The 26468-nt window shown below is 34.6% G+C and overlaps 1 protein-coding gene across 1 annotated transcript in view; it reads right to left on the bottom strand.

Annotated features, from left to right (window-relative positions):
* TDRD15 (tudor domain containing 15) overlaps positions 1 to 24123 on the bottom strand; it is a 143920-nt gene extending 119797 nt beyond the window's left edge. The window contains 3 exon segments of the mRNA XM_061210861.1: positions 17880 to 22491; positions 22493 to 23037; positions 23040 to 24123. Of these exon segments, the coding sequence (XP_061066844.1) occupies positions 17880 to 22491; positions 22493 to 23037; positions 23040 to 24123 (6241 nt within the window).
* Positions 24124 to 26468: the final 2345 nt, after the last annotated feature.

Raw genomic sequence — 26468 nt, 5'->3', positions numbered from 1 at the left:
GGGATAGGGAGGGTGGGAGGAAGGGAGACGCAAGAGGGAAGAGATACGGGGATATATGTATATGTATAACTGATTCACTTTGTTATAAAGCAGAAACTAACACACCATTGTAAAGCAATTATACTCTAATACAGATGTTAAAAACAAAAATCAAACAGAGTTAAGAGAGGAAAAAGAAAAATCAAAGCAGAAACAGTGAAATAGAAAAAAAAAAAGAAACAATGAAACTTCTTTGAAAAGATCAATAATGATAAATCATTAGCATGACCAAGACAAAAAAAATGAGAGAGAGGATTCTCAGAAGATGGTGTAGTAGGAAGCACCAGGACTCCATCTCCCCACATGAACAACAACTGCACTGGCCAAATCTGTCTGATGTAATTATTTTGGAACCCTAAAGGATATTGAATGCTTTCAACAGCCAAGCAAAGGTTTGGATGGTGAACTGCGGTTAAGTGCAGTCAATTTCAGCTCTTAGCACAGAAGTTCTCCCCATTCTCCACATCCCAGCCCCTGGCAGACAGCCCTACAATGTTTCCTAGAGCAAAGCAGCTTGCAGGAACCAGGGTAGGCAATATGAGGGATCTGTGCTCTGATCACTAATTGCTGTTTCTAATCATGGAGGTGCAGACACAGAAGTAAGAAGCCTCTATTGCAAGGGCCTCCCCATTCAGCTGAAACAACTTCCAGATTTAAAGGGCCAGAACCTTTCTATTTTCCTTTATTTCCCCCTTCACTTTCCTCTTTTTCTCCTTTTGGGAGCCAGGCATTTAAGGACTAGGACAGCCAAAAGCAACTGCATATACAGGGGAGTTTAAAAAGTCACCGCACAAGCCCAGGGAAGGGCTCGGGCTCAGAAAAGACCTGAGAGACCTTACGTCGATCCCCCACACAGAGACAGCCCACCACCACAAGAAGCAAACCCTGGGCAAGGGGGAGAATCTGATTTCCAGATTTACCATATTAAAGGATTCAAATGTCCAGTTTCCAACAAAAAACCACAAAGCATACAAAGAAACAAGAAAGCATGGCCCATTCAAAGAAAAATCAAAAGAAACCACCCCTGAGACAGATGAGAAAGACCAGGTGGTGGGCCCAATAAACAGACTTTAAAACAACTGTCTTAAAGATGCTAAAAGAACTAAAGAAAAACGTGGAAAAAGTCAAGAAAATGTATGAACAAAATGGCAATAAGTAGATAGAAAACATTATAACACACCAAAAATAAATTCTGGAGCCGAAAAGTACAATAACTGAAATGAAAAATTCACTAGAGGGATTCAAAAGCACATTTGAGCAGGCAGAAGAATCAGTTAACTTGAATACAGGACAACTGAAATAATCAAGTCTAGGAAACAAAGAAAAAAGACTAACAAAAGTAAACAGAGCATTAGGAACCTACGGAACATCATCAAGACCATGAACATACACATTGTGGAAGTCCCAAAGGAGAAAAGAAGATATATTATTTGAAAAAATAATGGTCAAAACTTCCCAAATTTGATGGAAAATATGAATATAAACATCTAAGAAGCTTAACAGTCTAAGTCTTCGATAAACTCAAAGAGACCCACACTGCAGCACGTTGTAATCAAACTGTCAAAAGCCAGAGACAAGGAGAGAATCCTGAAAGCAGCAAGAGACAAGCAACTCATCACATACTAGGGATATTCAATAAGATTTATCAGCAGATTCCTTATCAGAAACTTTGGAGGCCAGAAGGCAGTGGGCTGACATATTCACAGAGCTGAAAGAAAAAAAAACAAAAACTGTCAACAAGAATCTTGGGACTTCCCTGGTGGCACAGTGTTTAAAAATCTGCCTGCCAATGCAGCGGACATGGTTTTGATCCCTGGTCCGGGAAGATCCCACATGCCGCAAAGCAACTAAGCCCACGTGCCACAACTACTGAAGCCCGCATGCCCTAGAGCCTGCACACCACAATTACTGAGCCCATGTACCACAACTACTGAAGCCCAAGCGCTCTAGGGCCCACGTGCCACAGTTACTGAGCCCACGTGCTGCAACTACTGGAGCCTGTGCACCTAGAGCCCGTGCTCCGCAACAAGAGAAGCCACTGCAATGGGAAGCCTGCGCACCACAACAAAGAGTAGCCCCCACGCGTTGCAACTACAGAAAGCCCATACACAGCAACAAAGACCTAATGCAGCCAAAAAATAAATAAATAAAATTTTTTAAAAAAGAAAGAAGAATCTTATATCTGGCAAAACTGTCCTTCAAAAGTGAGGGAGAGGGACTTCCCTGGCAGTCCAGTGGTTAGGACTCTGCACTTCCATTGCTGAGGGTGCAGGTTCGATCCCTGATCGGGGAACTGGGATCCCACGTGCCACGTGGTGTGGCCAAAAAAAAAAAAAGTGAGGGAGAAATTAAGACATTCCCAGATAAACAAAAACTGAGAACTGAGGGAGTCTATTACTACTAAACCTGTCTTGCAAGTAATGCTAAAGGGAGTCCTTCAAGTTGAAATGAAAGAACATTAGACAATAACTCAGAGCCATATGAAAAAATTAAAATCTTGGTAACAGTAAATACTTGAGAAATTATAAGCTAGTATTATTGTAACTTTGGTTTCTAACTTTGTCTTTTGTTTTCTACATGATTTAAGAGACTAATGCATTATAAAAAAACAATTATTAGTCTAAAAGCTAGTACTATGGTAAGTTTGGTTTGTAAATCCATTTTTTTTTCTACATGATTTAAAGACTGATACATAAAAACTCAATTATTAGTCCATGTTTTTGGACATACAATGTATAGGGATGAAATTTTGTGACATCAATAACTGAAAGCTATAAGAGTGGGATTTTTTATGTGTTACTGAAGTTAAGCTGGCATAAATTCAAATTTGAGTTTTATAACTCTAGGACGTTAATGTAACCCCCATGGTAACCAAAGAAAAGAGCTATAGAATATACACAAAATGAGAAAAGTGTTTCACTACAAAAAAATCATTTAAACACAAAACACAACAAAAGTAATGCAGGAAATAATACAGGAAAAAGTTACAAGGCATATAGAAAACAAAAAGCAAAATGACAGAAGCTCCTCCTTACAAGTAATTAAGTGTAAATGGATTAAACTCTCCAATCAAAAGACAGAAATTGGAAGACTAGATTTAAAAACATGATGCAACTATAAGCTGTCTATAAAAGACTCACTTTCGATCCAAAGATTACTCAGCCTTAAAAATGACAGAAATTCTGACATGATACAACATGAATGAACCTTGAAGAATTATGCTAAGTGAAATAAGCCAGTCACAAAAGGATAAATACTATATAATCCCACTCATGTGCAGTACCTAGAGTAGTCAAATTCATAGAAGTAGAATGTTAAATGGTGGTTTTCCAGGGGCTGGAGGAGGGTAGGATGGGGAGTGTAGTGTTTAATGGGTATAGAGTTTCAGTTGCGCAAGATGAAAAGAGTTCTGGAAATGAATGGTGGTGATGGTAGCACAATAATGTAAACATACGTAATACCACTGAACTGTACACTTAAAAACAGTTTAGATGGTAAACGTTATGTGCATTATACCACAATTTTTAAAAACTGAAGAAAAAGAAGCAAATTACCAAAATAAGGAATGAAACTGGAAATATATAACTACTGACACTACAAAATTAAAAGGACTGTAAGGGAGATTATGAATAACTTTATGTAAACAAGTTAGACAACTTGGGTGAAATGAACAAATTCCTAGAATGACACAAACAACCAATACTGACTCAGGAAAAAAATATAAAATCTGAACATATCTATAACAAGCAAAAAAACTGAAGTAGTAATTAACAATCTTCTCACAAAGAAATGCCCACGCTCAGAGAGCTTTACTAGTGAATTCTGACAAATTTTAAAAGAAGAAATAATACCAATCATACATAAAATTTTTCATACAATAGAGGAGATATTTCCCAAGTCATTCTGTTTCCCTGATACCATATCCAGACTAGACAACACAAGAAAACAAAACCTACACACCAATACTTGTCATTAACAAAATTCCTTTAAAAAAAATGCCAGAACCAAATGCAACAAGACATTAAAAGGTTTACACAACACATCCCAAGTATGTAAGTTTGATTTAAAACACAAGAAGTCACATGGGCTTTCTTTGTTTTCATGGGTAGGTTTCCTATGACCACTTGACATAGGACTTAAAAAAAAAAAAATCAAGCCCAACCCATAAATTGGCCAATTCAATATGTTATTGTAAACCAACGTGAACTACTGCCAAACCACATTCCCACTGAGGGGCATTTCTTCCTGGTGAGAAGAAATTCTACTTCTGGGTAGAGTCTACATCCTTTTCGAATGGAAATGGAAAAAACCTTAAGTATGTATGTATAGAAGACTTCCATACAGTAGTAACTGGCTAAGTGAGTTGATCAAAGCTGAGAAGGAACAAGTCTGGAAGATGAAGACAAGAAAATGTGGATAAGAGGCATTTGGACAGGCTAGTAGTAATGGCCATGTGAATCCGGGTATGTGACTGGGTGACTCATGCTCATCATAAGGCATCCACCACAAAAGATATACTCGGCAAACAGGTGAAGAGAATTATCCACCCAGTGGTGTCATACCACCTCTGTTCTCAGCCACTCTAGTTTACAGTCAATGACCCAGCAATTCCAGCAATGTAACCCACACCACACCAAACAGAAATGTACATATATGTTCATGATATAACACAGTGCTTCAAAAAAGTATTTGCAATAGTTGAAAACTGGAAAAATGTCATCAAAAGTAGAATGAATAAATCCCAATATTTTATAATGAAATATTATTTAGAAATGAAAATGAATGAACCACATACTACAAAGCTACAGTAATCAAAACAGCATGGTAATGGCACAAAAACAAGACACACAGATCAATGGAACAGAATGGAGAGCTCAGAAATAAACCAACACACTTATGGTCAATTAATCTACGACAAAGAATGCAAGAACATACAATGGAGAAAAGACAGCCTCTCTTGAATAAGCAGGAAAATTGGGCAGCTACATGTAAAAGAATGAAATTAGAACATTTTCTCACACCATATACAAAAATAAACCCAAACTGATTGAAGACCTAAATGTAAGAACTGAAACCATAAAACTCCTGGAAGAGAACGTAAGCAGGACACTCTGACATAAACTGTAACACTATTTTTTTTTATCTGACTCCTAAAGCAAAGGAAACAAAAGCAAAAATTAATAAATGGGACCTAATTAAATGTAAAAGCTTTTGCACAGTAAAGGAAACCATCAACAAAAAGACAACCTATAGAATGGGAGAAAATATTTGCAAATGATATGACTAATAAGGGGTTAACACCCAAAATAAATAAACAGCCCACACAACATCAAAAAAGAAAAAACAAACAAACAACATGATTAAAAAATGGGCAGAAGACCTGAAGAGACATTTTTTCCCAAAGATATACAGATGGCCAACAGTTACATGAAAAAATGCTCAACATCGCTAATCAGAGAAATGCAAATCAAAACCACAGTGAGATATCACCCCACACCTGTCAAAAAGGCTATCATCACAACTACAAACAACAAATGTTGGTGAGGATGTAGAGAAAAAGGAACCCTAGTGCACTGCTGGTGGGAATGTAAATTGGCACAACCTCTATGGAGGGTGCTCCAAAAAACTAAAAACAGAATTACCAAATGATCCAGCAATTCCACTGCTAGGTATATATCTGAAGAAAAAGAAAACACTAATTCGAAAAGATACATGCACCCCAATATTCACAGCAGCATTATTTAAAACAGCCAAGATAAGGAAGCAGCCCAAGTGTCCACCAACAGAAGAATAAAGAAAAAGTGGTATATATACTCAATGGAATATTACTCAGCCATTAAAAAGATTTATATTCTGTCACTTGCAACAACATGGATGGACCTAGAAGAGATTATGCTTAGTGAAATAAGTCCGAGAAAGACAAACACTTTATCACATATATGTGGAATCTAAAAAATGATACAAATGAATGTATATAACGAAACAGAAACAGACTCACAGATATAGAGAACTAGTGGTTACCAGTGGGGAGAGGGAAGTGGGGGCAAGATAGGGGTAAAGGATCAAGAGGTACAAATTACTATGTATAAAATAAATAAAATACAAGTATGGAAATATAGCCATTATTTTGAAATAACTTTAAATAGAATATAATCTATAAAAATACTGAATCACTACACTGCACACATAAAACTAATATTGTAAATCAACTATACTTCAATAAAAATTGTTCTAAAAAATAAATTTAAAAAAGAAAATAAATGAACCACGGCTATACATGAAATGGATGAATCTCATATATTTAAAAAACTGCAAAAAACAAACTGCAGATAGAAAAGCATACCATGAGTTCCATACATAACCATTAAAAGAAAAGAAAGCAACATTACCTCTCTGTTGTTGGCAAAATTAGGTGGTAAAACTTTTTAAAACAAAAAAAGTAAGAAGGGAAATACCACAATAGTCAAAATAGTAGTTCACTTGGAGAAGGCATAAATATCGAAAAGGAAAGGGAAAGAGCTTCTAGAGCCTTGGCCATGTTCTAGTCTTGAACTGTGTAGTGGTTACATGAGTGTTCAACAAGAAGTAAACCCTCCAGCTGCATAATTTTGTTCTGTGCACTTTTCTTTTCGCTACATTTAAAAATAATAAAGGTTTAAAATGCATTATACACCAATAACTAATCATGACATGCAAAGAATGCTCTGGGCTAAGGATGCTCTTTTCCCTTTCCTAGGTCTTTTTTTTTTTTTAAACACCTTGAGGTTTGATATTTTATTTAATTTTGAAATCCTTGCAACAGATATCAGAACTATTCATTACATTTCTCTTTTCTTCTTTTAATAGTTTCAAAGGATAGCTTACTGAATTCATAAGCTATACATACTCTTCATACATGTAATTTTTAAGCAGTTTAAGATTTCACTTGTCATAAAATTCACCTTTTTAAAGTGTACAAGTCCATGGGTTTTAGTATATTCAGAGTTGTGCAACCGCTGTCACCAATGAACTTCAGAACGTTTTTCATCACCCCAAAGAGAAACTCCATACCCATCAGCAGTCACTTCCTTCCTCCCCTCTCCTCAGGCCTTGGCAGTCAAAACAAAAGTAGTTGTGTTTGTAGTGAGTCAACTTTACTCGATAATTTCCTTTCTTGTACATTTCCCTAAGTTCCCTGGCATACTATACCACATCTTTCAAGAATCAGGCTCACAGGTTATATTTTTGTAAATCTTTTAACTGGTTCCTCGATCCTAGGCAGTTAGGCACACTGTCATCTGTGGATCTAAAACACCTCTTACGCATCTTTACTGCATACTACATACCGGTGTTTATTATAATTGTTTATTAATTTGTTTCTACCACTGTAATGGAAATATCTTAAGAACCAGAATTTGACTTATTTTTGTCTCTCCTATATCTAATATAATGACTTTCAAAACTTATGATGAATGAAATGATGATGATTTAGTAATGAGAAGATATTCAGAGATCACTACATTCAAGGACATAGATAAATAAATATGTTGTGCTATACAAAAGCATTATGTTAATAGCTTTAGTCAGCAACTGATCACTTTATGATGACTAAAAATTTACTTAAAGATTACACTAAGATGTTAATGTATCATAGCCAAAGGGGAATAACTACTAGAATCTTAAATATACGTAGGTTATATTATGATATCCATACTAAGAAAAATTATACTAAAAGTCAAATAGAGAAAAAAATACAATGCTGGAGACTTCTGAAAATAGGTAAAAATTATATTCAAAGCAGAAACCAAAAATATTTTAAAAAGAGATCTGTAATTTTTAAAAATTCAGCATTCCCCTTAAAAGTGAAAAGGATTAAGAATATTAAAAAAAAAAAACTGTATTTTAAGATGACAAAAGTGCTTTAAACATAAGAAATAAACTATAATGTGCTTAATTTGAGTAAGAACTATCTTTGTAAATAAAATTTTTAAATGAATTAACTTTTTCACCACAATATGCACATGGCATGATTTTGTTAAAACACATATACACACATATACTGTTTAACTTAGGGAAGTATCACAAATTATTTTACAGTGAAAAATTTTTAACTCAAAACATTTGATACACAAAACAAAAATAATTTTCTTTGGGAGTACACAAACAAAATTCATCAATAATATAAGGTTTTTAAAATATTAGAGTTCAATACTCATTAAAATCAGAAAAAGGTATAAAGTTAATACACACAAATGAAAAAGTAAAAACAAGACACTGACATTTAAACAACTCAGCATCTCATACAGAAGAATTTAGAATCAAAGTGATCATACCAGGAAAATAAAAATGGCTAAATAATTTGTATTTATAACAATTTTGGATCTGGGTTTTTTCAGATCAATATGTACCCTTCAAAACACATGATGTGAATACCTTAAAAAACAATCATAATTTTAATAAGTAATCAAACTTTCCATTTTTATAAGCCATTTTTACATGAGTTTGAAAAATATCACTCTAGTGTATATGAGTAAAGCAAAATTAGAAAGAAATAAAAATAGGTAAAATTTAATAATCATAGACTTTGAATATTTTACTCTAAGACATTAAATGTTCTAATGCTCCCCAAATTTTTCACCAATACTCTGTTACCAACACCTATAAATAACATATTCTACTCACGTAAATTAATACAAGTGTTTTAGAGTGGAAAAAAAGCATTATTCTAATATTGACTATTATTAGCTGTAAAACATGAAACTTAATTCTAAGAAAATATAAATCCTAAGATAAATATGCTATCTTTTGTTTTTATTTAAAAGTACTCTGAATGAGACTATACTATTACTATATATCCTCCATGCTGTAATGTTGCTGTATAATAAAATAGTTTAATATAGGGGGAAAAAAATGTACCTTCAAAACAAAAAAAATTAGTTTTAAATTAAGCACTACTTATCTTTTTTTTGGCCATGCTGCATGGCTTAGCACTATTTATCGTAAAAGAAGGAAACCTGATTTTAATCATCTCTTCAGCTACTTTCTGTATTGGGCTTCTGTCCAAATAGAAAAAAAGAATCAATTAGGAATTAAATGAAAGGTAGACTTGAAAAAATATTTTCTACAGTATTTATTAATTTAAATGCTGTAACTAAATTTGTGAAGTTTGTCTATTTCTGGTCAATACCAAACAAAATATTATACATCAAGACATAATCAAAGTTAAAAGAACTCTAAAAAACTAAAGGGGTATGCAGCCCTTCGTGATTAAATTAGTACCAAAAACATTCATTATTCCTACTTCGTCTTACTTTGGCATCCAAATTCCATTTTTTAAAGTAACCAAGTCATTAACTTTGGTATATCTTATGGTACCAAAACAACAACAACAACAACAAAAGCAACCCAGTGATACAGCCATAGAAGTTATGTAGGGTCAATTATTTTTCCAATTGAAACATTTTTCTACACTGTAGAAAACAACCTTCAAGATCTGGTAAGGTTTTGGGAAAGGCGACACAAAAGTATTCAAAGAAATTAGATTACAATGAGTAAATGTTAAACTCTCTGTTCTAAAATAATCACAAACTAGATATTAACTCGTAATGTAAAAAATATATACATAATGTCTGCCTGCCTTGAATAAACTTTAACTTTCAGGATACCAGATTTAAACTCAAATATATTCATAAACAGTATTTCTGGAAATTATTTCCTAGCCTCAAAAAATAACATCAACACACATTCAACACTCAATATACGTGTACAAATCATACTTTACTGTCCCTAGGCAGCTTCGGAAATTTACGTTTTCCCCAAAATTCTTTAAATCACTAGATCTCTAGTTTTTCAAAACTATTTGACTTACACTGACTCTTAAACACACTTGTATAATTTTAAGGTTCTATCTTTGCACCAAAACAACACTGAATTTGCTCAATAAACATTTACTTGCAAAATAAATTCCAATCCACAGGTAAATGCTCTGACAATATCTATCCCCCCACCACTAAATAGGGATGTTCTTTAATGCCACAAATATCCACAAGTAATAAACCAAAAACATAAAAACATAAAACCAAATTAAAAATAGATATAAAATAAAAGAAAAAAATACCACAGTATGAGCTAAAAAGATGGAAGGATGGGATTAACTCTGAACTCTCTTCTTTACCCTTTTGATAAATATCAGTCCTGTAAGCACCTATATTTCTCAGGGAATATGGTTATACAACATTAACTCTACATATTACCCATGACTGCAATTAGGACGCTACAAAGTAGCAACTGAAATAAAGGTTTTTGTCAAAAAAGACAACTGAAAAATATTGAAGGTAATGTTAAAATGATGTTGTCTAATGACTGTGAAAGCACACGTAAAGAATTATTTATCAAATAAAATGTTTTTAAGATACTTTAGGGGTGAACCACATTTCCTTAGTATTTTTGAAATCAAATCACAATCCTTGGTGACAAAAATTGTCTCTAACATTCTAAACACTGTCTCCTGAGAAAACAATCTGAACAACCTGGATTCTTTTAACACGCTTTAATATTATAAATTGTTCTATACTTACCACTTCTATAATATATCTGGAGCATATAAAGACAGTAATTACTGTGTGTCCTATGTATCATTTGCTGCCAAATTGATGCATAAACAAACAATCTGAACTTTCCTCTCCCTTTACGGAAACAGCAAGCAAAAAATGAGTATATTGTAATACAATTTTCAAAGCATTATGGGTTTTACTGATAGTTACTCAAGATTTTGAAAATTCCTACCATAAACAGAATTTTTACTTAACAATTCCTAAAAGTGCCAATATAAAAAATAAAGGTAAGAAATACAGCATAAACCAGTTATACATATATAAAAACATATACATATAACAACTTAAAATAGCTTTGCTTAAACGATTATAATCACTATGAAACAAATACATGTAGCCTATTCTAGTCTTTACTTAGAACAATAATTATCTGTTAATCACAAATCCTACCTTCAAAACAAATCTAACCATTAGTCTACCAATTACACTGCAAGTATGGTATGCACATGTATGTATACAGTCCTAAATATTCCTTACAGAGCATCAGAATTTTTTGAAGTTACTATTTCACAAAATATTTTCAAAACAAGTACACTAGCTTTATTATGATGATTACTGGCATTTCTAACAGTAAGCATTTACTATGTACCAGGTACTAGTGAAAATGCTTTATGTGTTTTATTTAATCCTCCACCAGACAATGGAGTAGTTATGATGATGATCTCCATTTTACAGATGAAGAAACTGAGGAACATATCAGTTAAAGAGCTTAGCTACATTTTCACTTAATAAGGGATGAAGCAGGAACACAAACTCAGGAAGTAGGGCTCTCAATGCCCATACTTTTCATCACCATGCTAGATCTAATGCAACTGATTTATGAATATGTACCACTTACTAGTGGAGTATTTTCAAAATTCACTCTGTCATACTTGTCAGCCACTCCCCTTTGGATGTCTAGATACGATCTCAAATGTAAAATGTCAGACAAAACTCTTCTCTAGAACTGGGTTGCCATTCCAGATATATTTCAAAGATGTCTTCCAGTTAAATAAAAAACTGTAGAAGGTATACTCAACAGTGAAAAGCTGAAAGCATTTCCTCTAAGATCAGAAACAAGACAAGAATGTCTACTCTCACCACTTTTATTCAACATAGTTTTGGAAGTCCTAGCCACGGCAATCAGAGAAAAAAAAGAAATAAAAGGAATCCAAATTGGAAAAGAAAAAGTAAAACTGTCACTGTTTGCAGATGACATGATACTATACATAGAAACTCCTAAAGATGCTACCAGAACACTACTAGAGCTCATCAATGAATTCAGTGAAGTTGCAGGATACAAAATTAATATACAGAAATCTGCTGCATTTCTATACACTAACAACAGCAGATCAGAAAGAAATTAAAGAAACAATTCCATTTACCATCGCATCAAAAACAACAAAATACCTAGGAATAAACCTACCTAATGACACAAAAGACCTGAACTCCAAAAACTATAACATGCTGATGAAAGAAATTTAAGATGACACAAACAGATGGAAAGATATACCATGTTCTTGGATTGGAAGAATCAATATTGTCAAAATGACTATACGACCCAAGGCAATCTACAGATTCAATGCAATCCCTATCAAATCACCAATGGCAGTTTTCACAGAACTAGAACAAGAAAATCTTAACATTTGTATGGAGACACAAAAGACCCCAAATAACCAAAGCAATTTTGAGAAAGAAAAACAGAACTGGAGGAATCAGGCTCCCTGACTTCAGACTATACTACAAAACTACAGTCATCAAAACAGTACTGTACTGGCACAAAAACAGACATAAAGATCACTGGAACAAGACAGAAAACCCAGAAATAAACTCACACACCTATGGCTAATTAATTTATAACAAAGGAAGCAAGACTATAAAATGGAGGAAAGACAGTCTCTTCAATAAATGGTGCTGGGAAAACTGGACAGCTACATGTAAAAAATGAAATTAGAACATTCTTTAATACCACTCACAAAAATAAACTCAAAATGGATTAGAGACCTAAGTGTAAGACCAGATACCATAAAACTCTGAGGAGAACAAACACAGGCAGAATACTCTCTGACGTGAATCACAGCAATATCTTTTTCAAGCCGTCTCCTAGACTAATGGAAATAGAAACAAGAATAAAACAAATGGGACCTAATTAAACTCAAAAGCTTCTGTACATCAAAGGACACCACAAACAAAATGAAAAGACACCCACAGAATGGGAGAAAATGCAAACCAGTGACCGACAAGGGATTAGTCTCCAAAATTTACAAACAGCTCATGTGGCTCAATATCAAAAAAAAAAAAAAAAAAAAACCACGCAATCAAAAACTAGGCAGGAGACCTAAATAGACATTTCTCCAAAGAAGACATACAGATTGGCCAAGAGGCACATGAAAAGATGCTCAACATCACTAATTATTAGAGAAATGCAAATCAAAACTACGAGATATCACCTCACACCAGTTAGAATGGCCATAATCAAAAAAATCTACAAACAATAAATGCTGGATAGAGTGTGCAGAAAAGACAACCCTCCTAGACTGCTGGTGGGAATGTAAATTGGTACAGCCACTATGGAGACCAGTATGGAGGTTCCTTAAAAAACTAAAAATAGAGCTCCCATATGATCCAGCAATCCCACTCCTGGGCATATATCTGGAGAAAAACATGGTTCAAAAGGATACATGCACCCCAATGTTCACTGCAGTGCTGTTTACAATAGCCAAGACATGGAAGCAACCTAAACGTCCAGATAAATGGATAAAGAAGATGTAGTCGTGTATACATGGAATATTACTCAGCCATTAAAAAGAATGAAATAATGCCATTTGCAGCAACATGGATGGACCTGAAGATTATCATACTAAGTGAAGCAAGTCAGAGAAAGATAAATATAATATTGCTTATATGCAGAATCTACAAACACCGATACAAATGAACTTATGTACAAAATAGAAACAGACTCACAGACTTGGAGAACAAACTTATGGTTACCAGGGGGGAAGGTGGGGAGGAGAGATAGACTGGGAGTTTGGGATTGACATGGACACACTGCTATATCCACCAAGGACCTACTGTATAGCACAGGGAACTCTGCTCAATATTCTGTAATAACTTAAATGGGAAAAGAATGTGAAGAACAGATACATGTATATGCATAAGTGAATCACTTTGCTGTATACCTGAAACATTACATTGCAAATCAACTATATTTCAATAAAAATTTTTTTTGAAAAGGAAAAAAAAAAAAAAAGGTAGCACATAAATACCAAGCACTACCTCATTACCAAAGAGTAACTAGATATTTTTTGCTTTTTTAAAGGGTTGTTACAGTCTCTAGTTCCCCTGATGATCTACTCAGGAATTCCAGACAAGAATAAACAAGCAAGTAACCAACCAACCACAACAATAAAACAAAAACAAAAAACCCTGCAAAAACATCCTGGAAAAAGCCTAGTAACTTTTATTTTGGAGAAAATAGTCGGTAAATAAAAACAATTACCTTGACGAAAAGACAACCCTCAGAATGGGAGAAAATATTTGCAAATGAAGCAACTGACAAAGGATTAATCTCCAAAATTTACAAGCAGCTCAATATCAAAAAAAAAACAACCCAATGCAAAAATGGGCAGAAGACCTAAATAGACAGTTCTCCAAAGATATACAGATTGCCAACAAACACAGGAAAGGATACTCAACATCACTAATCATTAGAGAAATGAAAATCAAAACTACAATGAGGTATCACCTCACACCAGTCAGACTGGCCATCATCAAAAAATCTACAAACAATAAATGCTGGAGAGGGTGTGGAGAAAAGGGAACCCTCTTGCACTGTTGGTGGGAATGTAAATTGATACAGCCACTATGGAGAACAGTATGGAGGTTCCTTAAAAAACTAAAAATAGAATTACCATATGACCCAGCAATCTCACTACCGGGCATATACCCTGAAAAAACCATAATTCAGAAAGAGTCATGTACCACAATGTTCACTGCAGCTCTATTTACAATAGCCAGGACATGGAAGCAACCTAAGTGTCCATCGACAGATGAATGGATAAAGAAGATGTGGCACATCTATACAAGGGAATATTACTCAGCCATAAAAATAAATGAAATTGAGTTATTTGGATGGACCTAGAGTCTGTCGTACAGAGTGAAGTCAAAAAGAGAAAAACAAATACTGTACGCTAACACATATAAACGGAATCTAAAAAAAAAAAAGTTCTGATGAACCTAGGAGCAGGACAGGAATAAAGACACAGACGTAGAGAATGGACTTGAGGACAGGGGAAGGGGAAGGGGAAGGGGAAGCTGGGACGAAGTGAGAGAGTGGCATGGACATATACACACTACCAAATGTAAAATAGCTAGCTAGTGGGAAGCAGCTGCATAGCACAGGGAGATCAGCTCGGTGCTTTGTGACCACCTAGCGGGGTGGGATAGGGAGCATGGCAGGAAGACGCAAGAGGAAGGAGATATGGGGATATATGTATATGTATAGCTGATTCACTTTGGTATAAAGCAGAAACACACCACTGTAAAAGCAACTATACTCCAATAAAGACGTTAAAAAAAATTACCTCGAATATTTAAATACTGATATAGTAGGCTAAATCTATGAGAAATTTAAGCCAATTTTCTAAATATAAGAGGCAGCAACTTCTATAACTAAAATAATGCTGCTAGGCCATTTCTAACACAACGTCTTTTACTCTGAATTAAGTTTAGCAGAGGATTACTGTGACTCATTATGTATAGTCTGGATTCCAAATACAGAAAGGGACAGATTCTAAAAGTTTCCCCACATAAAATCCAGAATTACTATTTTCACCCACGAAATAATTCAGGAAGTTATCCATAATACTTTCTAGAATAGTGGTTCTCAACCTTGGCTCTACACTAGAATCACCTGGGGAGCTTTAAAATCCTAATGGCAAGGCCATAGCCTGACCAATTAAAACAATCTCTAAAAGTGAGACCCAGGCATCAGAGTTTTAAAAAACGTCCTTTCTTAATGCCAAAGCAAAGCCTAGGTTGAAAACCACTGCTGTTAGAGCCCCTCTGGTAACATTTTTAATAGGCGAGAGAGTTTCTCAAGTATAATATTTATTGATTATCTTCAAACAAGAACTACTAAAACCATTTTCCTCTAGACTCAGAGAGCCCGCAGGCAATAACAGCAGCAAACAGCAGTGGTTACTACTGCCCTTGGACAAGTAATACAGGTGGAAGGAGCTCGGATGGTACTCAAGGCAAATAAATCAGTGTATGTTGTTTTCTTATTTTGTTTTGTTTTAAAACTACAATTATAGCAAATTTATCAGTCTATTCTTAGTCCATAAAACCATATTTCTTTTATTTGTCTCACTGAAGTTATGATTTTTCCTTAAATGGGACTTCAAATGTTTTAAGAAGTATAATTTGTTTGATTCTCTGACTCCTTTTATAACTGTTACTTTCACACTTTAATTCACTTTTTGATTCACTGTGTGCTAAGGAATGCAGGAAGTGAGATAGAAATGGGGACCAGAAGTGGGATCTTAAAGAATTTGATAGGAAAAACAAAGAAGGCAGAAACATACACAGGTAAAGGAACAATAAAAGATATGTAAGTGCCAAAATGTATGGACTGATCGTCCATAGTTTTATAGAAAAACTCTTCCTCAAATAAACTATTTTTTTTAAGTATAAATAATGAATAAAAGTAGACTTTGGAGTTGGAGAAATCTGAGTTTAAATTTTCAGTTCCTTACTTACCAGCTTTATATGCACGGGAAATTTACTTAATTTCCCTGAGCCTTATCCATAAAATAGTGATAATAACTTTGGGGGAGAGGGGTACTTCTTCCCATTCCCGATCTTCCTTCCATGTGGAAGTATTCATGATTGAGGCACACTCCTAGCATAACAATTCTCTGGTCTCTTTCCTCCCTTATACACAAGTAGTAGAGGCAATCTGACTGGTCCATTTACAATGAGAAAGATCTATGTTGGATTAGCCTCTTCCTCCTCCCTCTCTCCCTTTATAGAGATAACTACCTCAAGCTGTAAGGTTTACAAGGGTAAGCCCCCATATGGAGAAACTCTCCTCTGTGCCTATGTGGGTAAGTCTAGTTTATTGATTCAATATTGGTAAACCCATTTGCCCATGGATATAAGCCACATTCATCAATTTTTTTTTTTTTTAATAAATGTGGTACGTTGCTCATCAATTGTCTTTCTCCTTGTCTCTCTGTAAAGTGGTTTTGAATTCAGGCAAAGAAGTAGGATACTAGTTATTAGACTACATTTTAAACCTTAATATCAACCTACTTTATAGAATTGTGGTAAGCTTTAAATGAGCTAATACACACAAATCACCACACAGTACTTGGAACACAGTAAATAAGCACTCTACCACAACTGCTACTATGATAAAAGAGTGATTCAAAAATAAGAAAAAAGGGCCAATTTTAAAGCATTGATCAATTCACTATAAAACATCTAATATGAATTCAAATGAAATCCTCTTTCTAAAATACATCAATAAAAACAAGACACCTCCATTCATTCACAGAATGTAACCGGCTATGATACTAGTTATAATATGGAATAATATACCAATTTACAGGCAGAACAAACATTCATTAAGCAGAGAACATTCTTTATAGCCTACAAAATCCTAACTAATCCATACAGAAAATGAAATACAATGTGCGTAAGCCAAATCGACAATACTCTAGCATGTAAAATATTAAAATTTTAACAGTATTTTAGAATAAATTTGATGTCTAAAAATTTTCAGATGAAATATGCTGGAGTCAGCTTATTCTGTAAGTTTAACTGCATTATCATTATGCTGAGAATCACACTCAAAAAACCTGAAGATATATTTAATCTGATAAGAAACATAATAGAAAATTGATTCTTCAAAATGAGCCCAGGAAGCTCTCTAATAGTAGCAAGATCAACCTGAGATCTATGGACCTTCAGGAGTTTTGTGAAACCCCTGAAATTTGTAAAATGTCATGCATGTGTGCACGCATATGTGGTTCAAACCCTCTACTTTCATTACATTCTCAAAGGTCACCATTCAAAAAAGGTAAAAATAGCGAAGCATCATTTTATAATTCAAGTGATCACTTCTCGTTATCCATTTATTCAAAATTTTTAGTAAAATCTTGCAGGATATTTTCAACTTGAATAATTTTAGTAAATAACAAACTTTTAAAGAATCAAAAATCTACAAAAGCTACAGAAAATCTTTTTTTTTAAATGGCTACTTACCTTTCAAATGTTCTGATATAATTTTTTTATTAACATGCAATGCTTTTTCTGCTGTTCTCAAGTCCATTGTATTAGTTTCCTGTACTCCACTTGGTAGTTTTTCAGAAATGTTTTCAATGCAATTGGTGTTATCATTCAAACCATTAGGTAGTTCCCAAAACGAAGCTGCTGCACATGTATCAAATGCAGTGGTATTTCGGGGATTATGTTTTCCACTACCAACCTTCTTCCTCAGTGCTAAATTTCTAGAATGTAATCTTTTACTAATATGGCTTTTCTTTAAGAGGTTCTTACAGACATCTTTCCTCTTTATAGTTTTCTGCCTTTTCAGCTTTTGCTTCTCAGTGCACATACAATTCATACTTTCTCTTTTGTAATAACTTTGATCTAAAAATTGGCAAACAGGTTTACTCTTTGATTTATATTGGATTTTAGTAGATCCAGTAGCAGTAACTGCATTGAGATGATCTAAATCTTTAGAATAAATTGCAAGACCAGAGGCAACTAACATATCTGCCAAATTATTTTTCTCATGAATGATATCTACCTTCAGTTTTGTTTCAAAACTGTATTCCCTAAACTGAAAAACTAAGCCTGGTTTACTCAGGAAATCTTGAAAAAAACTTCTGGCTTCTTCATTCCAATGTTTCCCTTTAGCAGGTAAGATACCATATAAGATGCAAGGATAACTTAGCCTCGGCAAATTCAGAAGTTCCTCAGGAACAACTTTAAGATTTTTTATATCTGAATAAGGTGTGTAAACAGAAAATCCATAGTCAATCAATACAAGAAGTAAAGACTGATCAGAGACTTCAAAAATTTCTACCCTATTCCACTGATCTTCCAATTCATATTTGAACAAACAACTAGAACCTGGAATTACGTGCTCTTGAGGCACTGTTTCTAAGTCTTCTAGTAGATCAGAAAGCAACATAAAGAGAGATTTCATTGTGTCAAAGAAATCTTCTAACTGAACACAGAAGTCTGATGGATCAGAAACAGCAGTGGCAATACCAGAATATTGCCTACCATTTTGGAGTTCTGCCCAAGTAAATGATCTTATTGTACATGATGATACAGGAATCTTAGATTCAACGTTGAAAATAACTTCTGAAGATCTAAATTTGTTTTCTTCAACATGAACTGTATTTAAATTTAAATATTCCAAAAGTAACAGGCCCTCTATCAAAATTTCTACTTCCCAGGTAGAGTCTAAATATTTCAGAAAAAGGATGTTTATTTCCAAATGAGCAACTAAGCACACAATGGACTCAAATGGCATGTTCCTAAAATTTTCAAACCAAATCCATTTACAAGGCACAGCTTGTCTTGGAATATTTCTGATTTCATTAGTAAGCACCTTGGTATTACATAAGGGCACTACTTCATACCTACCATGATCTACTAAAAAAACAAGCACTTTCTCATCAACACACTTTTTTTCTACTTTTGATCGATACCACTTCAAAGTTTTTTTAGATTTTACCAAGCATTCTAAGCCTTTTTCAATATTTTCCATTGATAAAAAAGAGGATTTTTTTACTTCTTTAGTAATTAATACTGTTAAATCTGATAAAATCTTTTTATTTTTAGATAACTTCACATAAGATATCCCACATTTTGCAACATAAAGTATTTCAGCCTTTTCAAGTTGTCCAGGTTTTAACTCTTCAAAAGGAATATTAACCAGCTGTTGGTAGGATGGTTGAAGGATCACAGAACCTTCATACTCATTTGATAGTCCTTCCTTCATTTCTTTATCAATAGGGCTCAACTTTTGAGAGACAACCTTAGGCATCTGCAATACTGTTTTCTGTAGTTTTGAACATGCTGTCCATTTCAGTAGTTCATTAATGACACATTTTTCATCACAAATTATATTTACTTCCCATTTCTGTTCATACTCTTTCAAAAGCTCCCAAGAAGCTGTTTTATTACTTACTCTTGAAGCAAAATAAAACACAGTTTTGCTGTACCATATTTCATCAGGCTCATTCCACTTTACTCCACTAAGGAAAGAATGAACTCCTAGCTGAGGAATAGTTAAGAATTCCTTCTTAATTTCATAAATTTTTGATGTGTTTACTACTGCGGTGTTACCATAGTCAATAAATTCCACTTCAAAAGAATTTCCTGGCAAAATTTTCTTAATAATTGCTCTGTAAATGGCATTGTCACCAGAGTATTCTGCAACTACAAGATCTCCCACCACAGGTTTGACTGATTTTCTCTCTTTCACTATACTGGCTCTTCTTGCATTTAGACCATCCGCTAGGCTCATGATTACATTTTCAGTCTCAGCAAGCTGAATATGGAAACTTGCTCGATTACTTATATTAGAAACATATCCTTTAACTTTGGCATTCAAGTAAATTTTGGGTTAATGAAGGTCTTTAATCTGTGGTCTAGCATGATTATACGTGTTTTGTGAGGCTGCCTGATTTAATTCTCTGATAAAAGACTGTGATACAACCCTTACTGATTTCTGGTCCACATCACTTTCATCAATAACATATGCAGACCCAGGGGCAATTTTTACACCTTTATTTTTAAGTCCATCATTCAAAGACTTCTTCACCTTGTTTTCTGACACAGGTTCAACTTTATAACAAACTGATGGTTTCAAAAGCCTGCCATATATACTTTTGGGATTCATTAACTGATCTATTTTGCTTTCAGAATATGTTATTAGACTAGTTTTACTTATTGTACTATGGTGATAATTGTTTTCTATTTTGCCTTTCAAGGAAACAGCAAGTTTCTTATTTGTTTTAGGATGCTTTTCCACACATTGTGCTTGGTCACAATGTTTTTCTCCATAAGCATGAATCAACATTTTAATTTTCTGATTTATATGTTGATATCCATCATATAAGTCTACACCAAGCTGGTCATCTGGCTCCTTGGACAATATGATTGCCCTTAATGGTTTTCCCAAAAAATTATCTTCAAACCAGCTATTGATTTCTTCTGGAATATCTACATCTCTAAGATCTGACAAAAAACATTTAATAGCTTGCATAAGTGTAAACAGCAACTCTGGAAACTCATCTGAAACATCCCTCAACATACTTTCTTCTACTAATTGTTTATTTCCAAAGTCCACAAAAGATACCAGGAAGTCAGATAATGAACCTGTCGGCATCGCTGAAGCTCTATAAGAGAGACCATCCTCTACATACTTAGATATGCACAATCTCATTTTACTAAAATCAGATTTGCGGCACTGATTGAGGTTACTAATCTCTGTGATCTTTGTTTCTATCATCTCTAGGTCTTTATTATTTCTACTAAGTTGGCAATAAAACTTTTTGGGACTATATATGTGAGATATATATATTTCTTCCTCACTTCCAATTTTTATATTGAAGGAAGAATAACTGTAAAGACTAACTGAAGATGGAAATGGCTTTGATACTGTACTATACTGTGCAGAGCCATGATTATTAAGACATTCTCTTGCACTAGCAAATGGAGATTGTAAATCCACCAAATTACATAAACAGTTTGGATATATAAGAACTAAGGCATAGATGACACAAGTCAATAACCCTCTAAATGAAGAAATAAAATTCCCAAGGTCTCTGCATGCTTCTCTCGTCCAATTGAATACTTTACAACTAATGGGTTCAACTAAATGGTTAAGACTACATCTGAAGGCCTGACCTTCTAAAAAAAGGAAACATGGTTTAATAGCACAAAGATCTTTAATTAAAACTCTTTCCTGGTAACCATAATCAACAAGTACCACATCAAGTTCTTTTTTTGATACTTGAGTCAAAATAGCAGCTCTATACCACTTCCCATCTTTAGAATACTTAGCAACACAAGCAATCTGCCCAATCTGATAAGGATCAGAATGAACACTATAATAATCCTTAAGTTGTTCCATTAGTAAGTTTAATTCTTCTAACTTACATTGCAGCTGGCATGAGAAGTCACCTGGGCCATAATAATAAGAACACTTAACTTCAAGGACTGTTCCTGGTTTAAACACACATTCTTTATAAGGCCATGGTGGCTCACGTCTCACAGACAAGGTGAAAGGGTTTTTTAAATCTAGGAAGTTAACAGCTGGGGACTTTAACAAAGAAAAATTACTTCCTTTTAGCTTATCTGAATGGTACTTTTTAGGTTTAGGTCCTTCAAGAAGGGTAGATATGACTTTCTTAATATTTACTTTGTTTTTAGATTTTAAATTTAACACTGAATATTCACTTACAGATTTTGGACAACATTCTGGTTCTACTTCCCAATATTCTGCATATCCAGCTTGTAACATAAGAGAGACAACATCAATAGTTTCTGAGGCTTCAATATTCTGAATATTTACAGTATACTTCTCATCTTTTTTTGCTATAACTTGAAGCAAAATTGCTTTGTTCAAGACAATTTTTTAAAAATAATCAGCTGCTGCCTTCACCCATAAATCTTCAACGGGAAATATATATGCAAGTGAACAGCACATGGCTAAGGCAGGCAACTCACAAAACTCTGGAAGCAAAATTTTTACATCAAAAAATGGTATGGAATCAGTATTTCCGTAATCCAAAAAATAAACATTAATTTTATAACCATTAATTTCAGTAATGACAGCTCTATAAAAACGTTGTGTCTTTGCTGTATCTAGCACAACAAAATAATCCAGGTCCTGGATTTCTTAGAATCAGTTCATCATTTTCACACAAATCATAAAATTTGTTTATATTTTTCATTATATCTTGAAATTCATTCTGATGTTCATTAGTACGTACCCAGAAATTTGATGGGTTTAACACATATGCTACAAGAGCTATGTAGACAGCTTCTATCTCCATTTCTACAGTTTTAATAGGAAAGTCTACTTTCAAAGTGTCTTTTTTATTTAGAGAATCTATCGACCATTCAGTATTTGCAATAAAACTCTCAACTGCAAAGCCGTTTACATCTGAGGCACTAGTCTCCCTCAACATATTAGAGATTTTTGAATCAGACACTGGACAAAGTACTTGTGTGCCTACAGTCTTTAGCAGACACTTAGGAGTAATTGTAGACTCTTGAGTTTGTAATGTTACATAATACAAATGCTCATCCTTACTGAACCAATCAAGGTGTGCATATACTATTTGTCCTAACAAGGCTTGTTTAAATACACTTAGTTGAAATTTTCTTGCATCTCTGGACTGTGTAAATATGTCAGAGAACATGGAAATGAAAATAATGGTTCTAAAATAAAATCCTGTTTAAGTTTCTCTACGTGAATTGAGGGTATAGTCTCACTACTGCCATAATCCATAAACCAAATTTTCACTTGATTATTAGGCAAAAGCTGCTGAAGAATTCCTCTATGCCACTGTCCATTTCTCCTTTTGGCAACACAAAGTACTCCAAAATTATCACATGTGGGACTACCTTCTTGACTGACAATATCATAATGCAAAGTCAAACACACTGTCAAGTTTTCTAACTCTGGAATCCATTTAATTAGTTGGCAATAAAATTTACTTGGGCTCACGGCAGATGATACTTTTACACTTTCAATACTGCCTACTGACAAAGATGGTTGCAAATTATCCAGAACATGTTGAATATCAAGTAAAGTATCATTATTACTTAATGATAATTCAGGTCTTTTATGTTGTAATGAATCTGGCATTTGTTTGGGGAATTCTTTTACCATTTCCACAACAAGACAAAATGAATCTCCACCAATAAGTCTCCCTAATTGTAATTCAAGAACCTGGGATACAATTTTTGGCACTTCAAGAATCATCATCTGAAGAGGCAAAATAGCTTGCACACAACCTTTCACTTGTAGTCCTATCAATGACTTGAAGTAATTCAAAGCCTTAGGAGACCATTTTTCCCCAGTTGGTAATATGTTGGCAAAAATGCCAAACATTACCCGTGGTGCTAGATCAAATAAGTTGCCACAGGCTGAAGCAACCTGCGTACTGTCAACTCTCAGTTCTTCTCCGCGATCTATGAGGAGCACAGTATACAGATCATTTTTCTTTTCCACAACTCTTCCTCTCTGCCATTCTCCTGATATTCTTTCTTCTACCAAACAAAATTCATCAATGTCCACATTATTTTTTACTTTTGGAATATGCTGTATTTCCCTCTGCAATATGTGGTAGTCAAACTCACACTCACTATTATTTCTGCCTTGAAATTTCACCAGAACGTCCTTGGGAAAACATTCTATGTGTGATACTGTCAGATCCACATCTAAAAATGTTGGTAACAGAGATGTAGAATCCATTTTCTAAAAAAAGTACCTATTAGCTTCTGGACAGACAGCTGTCAAAATTAAATGAAATTAGCCTTATATGTATGTAAACACACATCTTAAAAACAATTCTATGCCTGCATTTACCAAACTGAACATGTTGGCAAAAGTTATATACACTGGACAAGATGAAGAGAAACAAAATGCATTTAACAGTTCACTGCCTTCCACACTTTCAAAAAATTCCATTGAAACAACCAAGAGAACATAAAAAATAGAATATATATAATCACTGGAAAACAGAAAAAAAGCAATATTTTTCAGAGACTAACAAATTTCTACTAGATATTGGACTGATATGGTATAATAAAAGGAAGCCAAATAAAAACTACTGGAAAACTCCTCCCCCTCCTGTAAGAAATCTACTTTCCCTCATTCAGACCTCTTCCAACAACCCATAATTCAAGGGGGTGAGTGCTAGAAGCAAGGGTGGATGGTGAACCAACAGGGGACACACTGTTCACACTCCCCACTCTGTGTCAATTAGCAATATTTGGGACCCTATCAGCATCATTATACAACACCAGGATTCTTCTCTGAGGGAAACTGGCTGAGTCCTGGACACCAGTAAGGAAAGACAGGCATGGAAAGACCCTGAGGCAGGTTAAGTACATCCAAGCCTTGTCACTGACACGGGTACCCACAAAAAGTGTGGAGGGAGGGGGAGAGGAAAAGAAATGTTTAGCACAGAGGCAAAGCTCTCTACAATAACTATGGCTCCAGCTAGTTTTCTCTAGATTGCTGGGATTCTAAAAACTGTAATGCAAATATTCAAGAAGTATAAAATAGCCCCCAAATTCAGGTAAGAACCAACATCTATAGTGATAGGACACAGCCCAACTCCCTCTTGACTTTGAGTTAATAGTTGACAATTTCTTTCTATGAGGATGAGAGAGAGAAAGTACTAGAACTAAACAAATGAGGGAACCACTTAAAAGAAACCAAGGAAATGCTCCCCTCAGGAATAAATGTATTGAAGGAAACAGCAAAAAAAATTGTTTTTCAAAAGTCTGATTCCTGTTTTTAAAAAGCCCAAAAGAGAATAATGCATTTTTATATGCCTAAGTAGTCATTAAGATGCAACAACTGGGCTTCCCTGGTGGCGCAGTGGTTGAGAATCTGCCTGCCAATGCAGGGGACACGGGTTCGAGCCCTGGTCTGGGAAGATCCCACATGCCGTGGAGCAACTGGGCCCGTGAGCCACAACTACTGAGCCTGCGCGTCTGGAGCCTGTGCTCCGCAACAACAGAGGCCGCGATAGTGAGAGGCCCGTGCACCGCGATGAAGAGTGGCCCCCGCTCGCTGCAACTAGAGAAAGCCCTCGCACAGAAACAAAGACCCAACACAGCAAAAATAAATAAATAAATAAATTTATTTTAAAAAAAAAAGATGCAACAACTGAAATTAGGAAAAACTACACACACGTAAGATTCAAAACTGCAAAGGGGAAAGCCAACACAAAATAAACAGAAATAGACTACAAGAATATTTTGAGAGAATACTCAAAAACTCAGAAAAAAAGGATAAAAAGATAGAAGAGAAGCATGAAGGACAGGAATATAAAACCTTATCAAAGTATAAATGTTGTTATCTCAGAGATAAAATAACAGAACAGAAGCCGTTTCTAAGACTTAAGACCCAAGTCCACAAAGTGAAACAGGTCACTGGAAAGCTACAGGAAGAGGTACGATTTAGAGTTTTCTGGGTACTGAGTATCGTTTTTATTTCCTCCTAGATAATTAATTTGGTGTGATAATCAGCATGGTTTGATCTATACAGATTCCAGACAATACTCACTTGACCCTGGAGTCCTTAAGAATAAAAATCAATGAGCAATACACTAAAGACTCAAATCAGAATAAGCCGCCATTATTTAAAGTCACAGGCCTCTACTCAATTCCCAGACTTTAGTCAGTTTATAGACCTATAATACCTTAGACGAAGGGAAGACCAAGTACTATTAAGAAAGGATCCTGTGCTTGAATATACTTGAATATACTAAGAACATTCTTCCTGGCATTTCCCCAAAGGGTCTTGTGACTATTCACCTGAGTAAACAGGAAAAAAAAAATACATAAGTCTTTCAGGAACAACACACTCTTTAGGTATAAAAAGCAAATGTAGCCAAAAGGACTCCTTTATTAAATGAATAGGGTATTAACCAAATAAGCCAAAGAAAGCCCAAAGGAATACGCATGGTCAGGTTACTCAAACTACCAGAAGCCTGCTCCTCCACACTGCTATCCCTCCCTCAAACAATATAAATGGCCTCATGGGGAGTTTCACAGAGGAAGGCGGTAAAAAAATCTGAGCCTGAT

This window comes from Eubalaena glacialis, chromosome 14 (assembly GCF_028564815.1).
Source record: "Eubalaena glacialis isolate mEubGla1 chromosome 14, mEubGla1.1.hap2.+ XY, whole genome shotgun sequence".
Lineage (NCBI taxonomy): Eukaryota > Metazoa > Chordata > Mammalia > Artiodactyla > Balaenidae > Eubalaena > Eubalaena glacialis.
The sequence above is the reverse complement of the archived record's forward strand: the minus strand, read 5'-3'. Positions and strand labels throughout refer to the sequence as shown.